The 12095-nt window shown below is 42.7% G+C and overlaps 1 protein-coding gene across 3 annotated transcripts in view; it reads right to left on the bottom strand.

Moving 5' to 3' along the window:
* Nucleotides 1-12095, bottom strand: part of LOC129729821 (tetratricopeptide repeat protein 28) — a 465629-nt gene that overhangs the window by 13779 nt on the left and 439755 nt on the right. For 2 of the 3 annotated variants that reach the window (XM_055688659.1, XM_055688660.1), the window contains 2 exons: nt 624-4603; nt 426-565 (listed from right to left, as the gene is read on the bottom strand). In XM_055688659.1, the coding sequence (XP_055544634.1) occupies nt 426-565; nt 624-4603 (4120 nt within the window). Of the gene's footprint in view, nt 1-425; nt 566-623; nt 4604-4721; nt 4896-12095 lie in introns of those variants that run through there. The other variant, XM_055688658.1, reaches the window with a different exon arrangement.

The following is a 12095-nucleotide window of genomic DNA, read 5'->3' as shown; positions in this document are numbered from 1 at the left end:
ACATAACGTTTATTTGACCGGGCACAACAAATCAAATGTCTCACGGAGCCAGTCAGGTTAAAAACGGTAACTAGTTCAAAGTTTAGTTTAACCCTTTATAGTTTTATTTACTTAAGCAAGGAATTTTGCAATAATCGTTTAGATAACGGATTTTTCCTTCTGCCAGCGTTTTTCTTGGTGATCAGAGCTTATCATTAATGCATACTTCACATATTTGAACATTGAAAGATAAGCGAAATTCGTTTTACTTTAAAAAGTGCACCGTAAATCTTATACACGTTCACCAATTCAAAAAAAAAAGTTCACCACCTATTTGTGGGGAGAAGCATTGACGAACAATGCCTCAAACCCAAGATTATAATAGACAAGGAAAGGATGAAAATAACACATATATGATGCTAATTAAATTCTCAAACAATACTCACTGGTGCTAATGTCCGGCAGCAAGTCTTCAAACGGTGCCAGCAGCAGGTTGTACAGCACGTGCAGGCACGAAGGTCCCTGCCAGGGCGGCAGCATGTTGGATCGTCTGGATCGTGTCGATCCCTGTAAACTTCCAATGGATCTGGGAACGTAAAAACAGTGTCAAAATTATGTAATTCATTCCAGCCTCTCAATCTCACCTAGTAGATCCTTGCAAGCTGGCAACCGATCCGCCGACGCTTCCCAAACTAAACAGAGAACTCAGCGAGTAGTTGCTAGAATTCAGCAAATGATTCCGGTTGACCATCCTCAGAAATCCGGCCCGTTCGTTGGCAAAATCATCGATCAGATTTTCGTTCGAAGATTTCCACCCGCTGCCGTCACCCTCCTGTAGGACGTTACCGGAGTTCACCCCCAGATTGTCTCGAACGAAATCAATGTACTGCGCCAGCAGGGTTTCGGTTACCTCTCCGGTGATCGCCGTGCTCGGTTTTTTCTTCATCTGCAGTGCCTGTTCGTCGATTTTCGCAACGTGGAATCGAACGATTCGCTTCTGGGGCGACAGAAACCACGCGTATAATTCACTGCCCGCTAAGCTGTAGTAGATAATGTTCGTTTTGCTCTTATTGACCGTGTCGAAGATGTACTCACTGCACGTTAGGAGCGTTTTTCTATTGTTCAAGGAGTTTTCCGCACTCTGGTTGGAATCGGCACCCATTCTAGAGCGGCATCTTTCGGCAGCCACCAAGGCCTCTTCGGTGCGTCCGAGGTTTACTAAAATTTTCTGCAAGTTTTGGTAGCAAGATGTCTGCAAATCGTACAGATTGGTGCGTGCTTCCGGCGTCACCTGGTCGCTTCGAATCGACTCCAAAATTTGGGCCGCACTTTCCATCTGCTGTCGGGAGTTATCTTCGTCACCGGATACTAGAAGGGATAATCCCAGCCGGTATCGGATTCTGGCTTCATCTTCTAGTTTATTGAGCGATTGGACGATTGCTAGGCCCTGCCGCAGGAAGCTCACCGCCTGCGGTATCTGTTCCATTATGTGGTACACTCGACCCAACGAGAGACAGGCGTGAGCCTTCGTTAGGCGATCAGTCGTTAGCGAAAGTTGTTTCTCATAGTACCGAACCGATTCTTTGAAGTTTTTCAGTGATTCGTAAACCGAACCGAGATTTCCACAAGCTCTAGCTTGCAAAACGACGTGATTCATGCTTTCACACAACTCTAAATCTTGCTGATGTAGTCGTAGCGACTCATCGTAGTCTGCCATCTGCAAAAACACTGCTCCCAATCCACTGATGGCATCCGACGTTAGTGCACGATCACCAAGCTCGCGCGCAATGTCCCTCTGATGTTCTAAACAATTAATCGCTTGTTCGTAATTACCGAGAGCACTATGAATACTACCCAAATCACCGTAGGCAGCAGCCTTCGCTTCCGGATTACCCAACTCGTGGGACACAACTAGTCTTTTCTCCAAACACACTAAAGCTTCCTGTAGATTACCAACCGATTTATAGCAGTTTCCTAATCCTCGGTATGCACGCTCCTGATCGCGGGGGCTTTGTAAAGCAATCGACAGTGCCAGATGTCGTTCATGACACTTGATCGCCTCCGCATGATAATCGCCTAAAGCATCGTAACAATCTCCCAAATGCCCTAAGGCTCGCGCTCGGTCATGCTGTGCAGTTGGTGTATTCACCTGCTCCAGAGTTCCCAGCTGTTGCTCAAGATACCCGATAGCGTCCTCGTAGTGGCCCATATTCAACCTGGCTATTCCCAAGTTACCGAAAGCTTGCGCTTCCACTGCAGAGTCCTGCAATTCCTGGGCCCGTTCCAGCTGTTCCTGGTAGCATTTCACGGCGTGGGTGTAGTTTCCGAGTGCCATATGCACTGCTCCCAGGTGTCCATGAGCACGACACTCACCCGGCAGATCGCCCATTTCTTGCCGTAAGGTTAACTCTTGCGTGTGATAGCCTAAAGCTTTGTCGAATTTTTTTAGCAATCGATGCGCCAAGCCAAGGGCGCCGCAAGCTGCCGCCTCCATGCCTCGCTCGCGTGCTTGCCTGGCCAGAGAAAGCTGCCGTTGATACATCTTGATTGCTTCATCCACGTCTCCCATTCGGATTAGCACGTCGCCAATGTTGCCCAAGGCTCGGAATTTTCCCGGCAGGTGATTCGTCATGTGTGCGATTGCTAGGAAATATTTTTGACATTCCAAAGCGCCCGCCGTATTGCCGAGTGCTAGATGGGCAAGGCCTAAGTTACAGTATGCTCGACCCATGTTCATTTTGTTTTGCAGGTCCTTTGCCAGAGCAAGATCTTGGTCGTAGTAGCGAACCGCTTCGCGGTAATTTCCGATACAATAGTGAGCGTAACCGAGAAAATGACAAGCTTTTCCTTCGGCGGCGACATCGCCCAGCTCTTGGGATAGCATTAAATACTGCTCGTAGTACGGCACAGCTTGAGCGAATTCCTGCCGGGAGCTGAGGCAGTTGCCGAGGTTGAGTAGAGCGCAGGCTTCGCCGGCGGTGTCCTTCAACTCTCGGGCTATGTTCAGATGGGCTCGGTAGTGCATGAGTGCCATATCGTGTGCTCCTAGGGCCTGATAGGCCACCGCCAGGTTTCCATGCGTGGAGGCTTCCGCACTCCGATCGTGCACTTCTTTACTTATGATCAGTTCCTGTTTGTGGTATTTGATCGCTTGTTCATAGAAACCAGCCGCCGAGTAGGCGTTACCGATGTTTCCGTAAGCACGTCCCATTCCGGCTTTGTCCTGCAGCTGGCGGGCGATTGTCAGATGAGCTTGATGAAGCTTTAGGGCGGCGTCATGCTCGCCTAGGAGCTGATAGACGATTCCCAGATTTGAGCAGGCACGACCTTCACCGACTTTATCACGGGCAGCCAATGCCATTTCCAACTGCTTTTCGTGCCATCGTTTTGCCTGATGAAAGTCGTGGCCACAACGAGCAGCGTGACCGAGTCCGGCATATGCCCGAGCTTCGATGGCACGATCGCCAAGTTGTTGGGCTATTCGAAGTACGTTTTCGTGGTAGGTGATGGCCTGGGTGAAATTTCGCTTGTAGTGATAGCTGGAACCGAGATTACTGTAGGCGCGAGCCTCTTCCACTTGATTGCCCAGTTTTCGCGCTAACCGGAGGTGCTGAGTGTGGCAATCGACGGCCGAATCGAATTCTCCCATCGCTAAATAAACCGCACCAACATTACCGATTTCGCGGGCTTCTTGCAAACGATCACCCATTTGTTTCACTAACTGTACACACTGTTTGTGGGAGGCAAGAGCATTCGGGTAATCACCGATGGCGGTATAAACGTGCCCCAGGGAGGTCAGGGCGGCAGCGGCTGCCTGAGTATCTTTACACTTCATCGCAAGTACCAGCTGATAGCGATGCGATGTTAGAGCTTCTTTGTACGAACCCTGACTGAAGTAGGCGGAACCAAGGTTCCCGTGAGCACGACACTCGCCCGCGGTATCACCGAGACTTTTCGCAACTGCTAAATCCTGCTGCATATAGGCGATCGCTTTGTCCAATTGGTTAAGTGCCCAGTGGGCGGAACTTAGTGCACTAAAAACGGAACCTCGTAGTTTCAGTGAACACGATCCTATCCGGAGGGCTGACTCGAGAACGGTGACTGCCGAGTGATACTGGCCTGCACCGAGAAGCTCCTGTCCCACCACTGATATCACTACGAACGGTGACTGATCTAGTTTCATTGCTTTCAACTGCTGAAAAGTTGGCTCCAGTGCATGTCGTAGGGGGCTTTTGATTGAAGCCTCCACTAATCCTGCCAGTAACTGTTTAGAGTTGGGGTCCTGGGCTAGCCCCGAACTAAAGGCCGCTAATGCTTCACCATAGCGGCCGAGACACTGTAGTGCTACACCTTGCCGAAAGTATGCTTTCGGCCACTGAGGGCACAGCTCCCGTGCCCTGGTGGCATCCTGTAGAGCCAGCGCAAACTGACCTTGCTTGAGCCGAGCCGCTGATCGGTTGCTGTAGAGGATGTGATTACTCGGGTCCAACGATAACGCGTCCGTGTAAAGCTGCACTGCCGTGGTGAAGTCCCCATTTTGGCAGGCAGTGTTCGATTGGCGCACTTTCTCCAGGAATAGCGCTCGATTGGCGGCCGGTAGTTCCGGCGTGCCTTCCGGTTCGTTCTGAAAAGTCCACAAAAACACGCAGAGAGAAAGAAAATACGAATATTAGTGCACAATGGACGCGACAAGTAATTATGGGGTTCGCGTGCTTGTCTCTTTTGGAACTAGGCTACGGTACCGAAAAAATAAACTCGGACAGTTGAAACTTGTGTGCCCTCATCCGAACACCGACGAAGAAAGCGACAGAAGGGAGGTACGGACGGATGGATGGATGGACACAGACAGAGAGAGATAGCACGATCGCGGCGGCAAACGATAGCAGCAGCACGGACACGACGTGTCCGCCTTTCGCGTACGTCCGAACTAAACTGACTGATTGGTGATCGCACGAGAACGAAGAGCTCCCAGCCGAGGCTCGATCGTGAACAGTTTTTGGTTCGTTGTGCGCTCTCTCATCCTCTCCCTCATTCTCAATTCGATTTTCGCTTTCTCCCATTTACTCTCGCCGCAATTGACGATCACTGTTTTTTTACAATCTACCGGAGACGGCCCGAGTCTGGGACCTCCGGTTCGGATTGGGATAAGCAATTTTTTCGTACAATTTCCAATCTTTTACCGCTTCCCGAGCAGCAACTCAGGGGGGAAGCTTTTGATAAATAAATTGAAGGAGGTATACGTGTAATCAATTATTATGATTGCTATCATCTTTACCGCATGATTTTGCTCTTTCGCGACGAGTTTCTCGCTCCTCGCTCTCATTCGGTGCGTCTCCCCCACGCACCCCCGTGTGGTGAAGAGTTGTTGAGATGAGTCCGATCCGTGTTTTATTTTTTTGAGGCCGAGCCTCGTAAAGAAGCGAATCCAATTGCACTGACCTCTAGCCGGCCAGCCGCAGCAGCGAAAGCCCGCAACATGGTAGTTTAATTTTATTTTTACTATTTCTCCTCCATCCCGTGTGCGGTGGCTTTCGATACTCGATCATCCTGTTATCGATTGGAAAAGTTTGTTTTTGCGCAGGATCGTGTTCGATAGTGGAAATAGATGATGTTTACCAAACATTTCAAAGAGATTAGAAGTTATGTTTTATGTTTTATGTATTTTTTGTTTGTTTTTTCTTTTTTTTGAGTGTCATGAATTATTACATTTTATACTGTTCTCTCATTCGTCGTTCTCTGCCACGACAAGCGCTCTTACTCTCCCTCTTTATCTCTCTCGATGTGTGGCTCTCCACAGGAACGATCGTAGCACGATTTCGGTCGGTCGTTTTATATTTGGACCCTGCGTTCTGACTCCGGCAAAGATGCCATATTTTTTGTCAGAGTATTGTAAATCTTCGGAATTCTTCGAAATTTTGTTTCTTTTTTTTTTTGAGAAATTAGCGTTTTGGGTTTTGAACTAAATTCGCAAAATCTCAGTGAAATCTTAATAATTTTGTAAATTTCGCCTTTTTCCCATTGAAATTAAGCAAAACCTACAGACCTTCGTGGATCTGGCACCTCTGAACCCCAGAACGAACAAGAGACCCGCACTCGTGCGCACAGACACAGCTACAAACACATTCACGCTACGACTCTTGAAGTACGAAAAAAAAAAAAGAAATTATCGGATGTCGGTTCTGCACGGGTTGTAATTTTTCAAGAATGTTTCTCATTGATCCATCTGTGCCGAACCGATGCGATGGAACCGTGTTGCAAGGAATCTCAACCTGACTGCACAACAACAACAACAACGACGATGATGATGATGACGATGAGCCACGCCATCGTGATTGGAAACATTTTTCTTCGAGTCAAAACGAGTGTGACTTTGTGAGTGTGTGTGTGTTAGTTGGCAAATTATTAAGGGTCCCTACTGGGACACCGGTGTACCTTACCTACCGTGCGCGGATGGTCCCTGATAGAGGGTCAACAGTGCTTCTCGATGCGAAGGGAAACGATCTAATCAGCGCTAATTAAACTGCTGTTGGGTCTCGATGTTTCTTCGCGCCGCGGTTCAAATTGTTCGTGGTTCCCGATCATCGTTCGGCGCGTAGCGCTCTTGGCAAGGCCATCGTCGTCTTCATCATCCGCCGCGTGGATAAAGGCTTTCTGGCTCGCTGCGCAAAGGTAGTCTGTATGTGTGTGTGTGCGTAAGCAGGTGAAAACGTGTGCGTGTTTGTAAAGCACTGGATGGGTTGTGTGGTAGTAGCGATAAGTTGAAACCGAAATAGATAATGGAATTTTGATAAGGGCTTTTCTTTCTCTCGCTAGCTGGCCGGTCGGAGGACGAGAGGACAGGTTGTAGATTGGAAGGCGTATTTTTTTTTTGTTTAGCTGCGTTCCTTTGTGGGCCGAACGCTTGGCTGGGAGAGGGTGAGTCTGCGGAAATCAATTTTGCCAAGGAGAAAATGCGGCGATGCCGTAAATGAGTAGTTTGTTTTGTGATGCGCTCTCTTTTTCTTTCTCTTTCTTTGCCGGGGCTTTGTTGAGAATTTTCGATCGCGGCTGATGGAGGAATTTCAAAGCCATGTGTTCGATTTATTACGGTTCATGTAGTATCAATAATGGTCGGCTCTTCTGGCGAAGATGGGCAGCCACACGGTGCCGTAGAGCCTTTACACTGTTGCTTTACCAGTGCGCTGTCTTTACTTTGATTATGTATTTCGTTCATGATTGCAGTGTTATTGCAACTTACAGATCTAAATAGTACGTGTAAGCAATACGGGAGATAGAAAATTTGATTTTATTTTTAATTGAATGTTCAGTTCTCACACGTTCTATTTTTAAAACTTTCAAATAGAAAATCGAAACTGTTTTACACAATCAAACTGTTTGCAACGGGTGCAATTCCGTAGAGTTCCCACCATAATGCAAATGAAGTTTTAAGCAGCCATTAATTTAATTGATGTTTTCGAAATTCCACGATTATAATTTTCGTAACCTTGAATCATGGATTGAATTCCAGGTTATCAGAATCTTCAATTAAATTTCAGGTTTCGTGAGTTAAATTCTCGGTTTCGCGATCGTTGATGCACGATTCCGTGAATCTGGTACCTTCTGCTTGACAGCAGTTTAAACACAGTAACAGTAGCGTTACGAACTATGACGAATTTAAAAATGGCCATTATCAAGAGATTTAATATTTACTATATAATAATAAATTCACTATACAATGACAAAATTGAGTCATAAACGGATAAGGAATATGTCAAAAAAGTTCCACCAGTACAAGGGTTGAAGGAACTGTTGGAAAGGCTCAAAGTGACACTGGTAAACAGAAGCGACGAACCCGCTGAGCACTTCCAACCTAACTAGGGGTACAAAATTAAGAGTAATGGTAAATGGCTATAATCTTTCTAGGATAACCGTTTTCCGCTTTTGTCGAACAAAGTGATATTCATCGTTTCTGTAATGAGGAAATCGTATCTTCAGCACGTTTATCAGGTATCTCCAGTCCAGTACTTTTCAACAGAAGAGAAATGTTTGTCGATATAGGACTTCTTAGTAGGATTTCTTAGTAGGGTGTTATATCATGATCGGAACAGTCCGAAAATGTACCATGGTCGGAACAATTTTTCATATGCGAAATTGCTCCACTATTTAACGAAAAGTTCAAATATTTACCGGTATCATCAAACAACTTCTACTGATGATTTTTCATGTGATACTATGAGTAAAAACCCAAAATTAATCCACCTTGTGGTGAGACTCAATCTTTCACTTTCGAACTTATAATTATATTTGTTTGAATAGATTTACATGAAAACTTTAATTTATAGAAAAAAATACACCCTGATAATTTCTGCTGGATGTATTTTTCATTCAAAATTACGACTTTCTGGTAGCCAAAAGCACAACTATAGCGAACATTTTAAACATAACATTCAGACAAATATGAAAATACGACACATGGAAGTAACATTAAATAAACACGTTTCTTTTCACAACTTTTGAACCACATGTCTAATCATTATAAAATTCATCAGTTAACCCTAAACTACCGTTCATCTGATATCAGTATTGTTCAAATCGATTGTGCTGTTTCTGAGATAATGAAGTTTCGTGATTTTCACATTTTGATACATTACAGACCAAGTTACAGGACGATTACAATGAAAATTCAATAGGGTGTTTTGAGGCAGTTATCTTTTATTTGACACTAATTTTGTATATATTTTGTGAAAATCGGTTCAGCCATCTCTGAGAAAAATGAGTGAGTTTAAGTAGTCTTCGGAATATGTTTCTTTTCATAGCTGGATTTCACATTTTTAAACATAACAGGCAAAGTAAAAGTCCGATTGCAAAAAAAAAATCAAAAGGGGTTTAATGGGACAACCAGACCTTCTATATGACACTGATTTTATGAAAATCGGTCCAGCCATCTCTGAGAAACATGGGTGAGATTATATAGTCCCCAGAACACGTTTCTTTCCATAACTTTTGAACCACTCTTTAAGGGCTTTCCAGGTAGCCCGTTCGTTAAAAATCAATTTTGTTAAAATCGGTCTGAGATAATGAACTTTCGTAATTTTCACATTTTGATAAATAACATACATATTATAAATCCGATTACAATAAAATTTAATGAAGCTGAAGATGATTTAATGAATTTAATTTAATTTAAGAATAATTTTATGAAAATCGGTCCAGCCATCACTGAGAAAATCGAGTGAGATAGGAGAGTTGCACATACACACACATACAGAAAATGCTCAGCTCGTCGAACTGAGTCGAGTGGTATATGCCATTCTGCCTTTGAAGTACTTTTATACTTTCGGTTTTGCCAGTAATTGCTATACCTTTCTAGGAGAAAGACAAAAAGTTTAAAAAAATCATTCAATAATGTGCACAATTCGCTCTTACGATTGCTATTAAGTCTTGTTCTCAAGCAGTGATAATGGAATGAAATATTCGACAAACATAAATATTTTTCAGTAAAATACTTTTTTAAGATCTAAATTTCATGTAAAAACAATTCTTGTGCGAACTATTTACTTTAAAGTTGGAATTGGTGGAATGCGAAGGCCTATTTTGTTTTGTGATCAGAACAGCATCTGACCATGAGAGGAACAGCTTACTTCTGAGACTTCACCGCTTCACTTTGCCTGTGGTTGATGTAATGATGGGTTTCACGTAGGTACAATTGATGGAAAAGTTTTTGTTAGCTAAAACTTTTTTCCCATGACAACGCCTATTTTGTAATGTTAAGAATAGTTTTGGACAATTGAATTGTCTACTTAAAAGCTCTTGAATTCAAATGGATCCGAAATAAAATGGCCGGTCCGGTTTGATACATTTTCTGTTCCGATCATGATACAAATTCTATGATAGATAAAACGTTATGGTTGAATAAATTCATGTCAAATCTCTATAAATTATTGTTTTTGTAAAAAAAAGATCGTTCCGATAAACGTAATTTGCCTATGATTTCATGCGATATTAATAGTGAAAATGTGACATGAAAATCTATGTACCATGAAAATAGTTTAAATTGTTCCGATCATGATACATTACCTTACCTCATTGGGACCATACCGAAATCAGATATCTCGAACTACTTTTCATAGAAGTTCTTCACCCGTATCAGGTGCTGAAAAACCGGGGATTAAGTCATTCATCATCTTCTGACAAACTTTCGATAATTTTTGATGAGAATTTCATCCAAGTTTTATGATTGGTTATTCCTTGTATGGACTCATTACTCTCCAGATAACTACAGTGCTTTTTCGATTTTATCAACAGTCGTTTTACCACTACTCGCCAAATTCACGTTTGGTTTTTCTCACATTTTTTTCGTTTTTATCATGCTTTTTCAAAAAAAAAAAAAAAAAAACTCAATCAAAAATAATGTTACTTCCAGTTGTAGAAACAGTATTTGACACACAATTTCCACTTGTGCCTTTGCATCTGTATGGTTTTATGAACTCAATTTATTTGATCAATTTTCCGGAAAGGGCAACCCAGTGTCATATCTGTGCTGTTTGTGTCATAATTTCGTGAAAAATGCACCGTTAAATACGCTTTATTTGATTTTGGAGCAAAAATTACGTATTATACGAGCAGTTGAGAAAGAAGATCTATTTATAGCTCAAATAGCCCTACTAACCTATTGCTCATCGGACGTCAATTTCAAAATTATAAAATCCAGCGGTTCCGCAATTTCACAACAAGCATTATACTCTTGTGCAGTACAAATCATATTGAAACATATTGCATGTATTATTGTCTTGAGAAAATATATGTATATTTAGACTATTTTTTTTCTGTTTATTCTTTTGTATCTTAAACTTACATTTTATTGAACTATGTAAGTGCATCATTTTACTCAAAATATCGCAAATTTCAATTGAATCCAACGCAAAAAATCCAATTTTTATTATTTCGACAAATTCACGGGGATTTTTTTTTGACCGTGATTAAACCTAAAAACCACTGTATTGAGAGTATGTGACATGCTCCATCATTTATATCCCTGATTTTGTGTATTTTTTTTCCTTTCCGTCTCAAACTTTTTGCTCCACTATAACGAGCCTTGTTCCCTCCGGCCACTATTGCCGACTATAATTGCCTGGAGAGAAATAAAATTCATCTGGTCAGTTTTATCATAAAAGGGGCTTCTTTATCAAGAGAAAGGGGCCATATCGAGACCTCGTCAATTTCCTGGAGGGAACTATTGACATTTATTTGGCCATTTTATCAAGAAGAAAGTTATCCGGGGCACAGCAGAATTCAGAGTTAAGGAAGAATGTGTGGTGAGGAGCCTGAGAATTATTCGTTTTGAACTCATTTGACCATCAGATTTGTTGTCAGATGGCCAGAATCTGCTATAATTCAAACCAATGATCACCTGATTGTCAAAGCGGACTCTGTAACCTTGGCTGGTTGGCTCCGCTCGTTGGTTCTTAATTTTTATTTTATTTTTCAGAATCTTCACTGTCCATGCCTCACTCACCAATAAATTATATTTTGATGAGATCATATAATATATTTTTATGATTGAGTTTCACTCGTGACCTGAGATGACTCGAAACCACGTCAATATTGAGTGAAAATAGCGCATATTTTGATTATTTAATGGTCCAACCTGGATTACTATCGTGCACTAAAGCTTGCTTCATATAATACTAGAGCAAAAGCCGTCGCATGTAATTCAGCTATTCGTTATTGAACTCAAGCTGTTTTTTTACACAAAAGCAGCATTTTTTCATACTTTCAAGAAAAAATACGAATTGAATTATTCGTCGCAGTTTTGAAGGAATTATCGAACTTTTCCCGTAATACGGCTGATTTCCCGTAATACGGTGCACACCTTCTCCGTCCATCGTTTTGGCTATCTTATTCCATCAGGTCTTAATGAGATTGGTGTCTTTGACAACTTTTTTCCCCTTACTTGAGTCTCCTACCCATGAATGCCCAGTATTTCTCAACAGGGCGGAACTGGGACAATTGGGTGCGAGGTCATTCGGAACAAACTGGACCCCTTTCTCTGTATACAATTCTTTAACGACTTTGCTGTGATGGCAGCCCGCAAAAACATCGTGTGGTCGTGTGATCAAATGAAAAGCAAAACTTGT

Source organism: Wyeomyia smithii, chromosome 3 (assembly GCF_029784165.1).
Source record: "Wyeomyia smithii strain HCP4-BCI-WySm-NY-G18 chromosome 3, ASM2978416v1, whole genome shotgun sequence".
Lineage (NCBI taxonomy): Eukaryota > Metazoa > Arthropoda > Insecta > Diptera > Culicidae > Wyeomyia > Wyeomyia smithii.
This window is presented reverse-complemented; position numbering and strand designations above follow the sequence as displayed.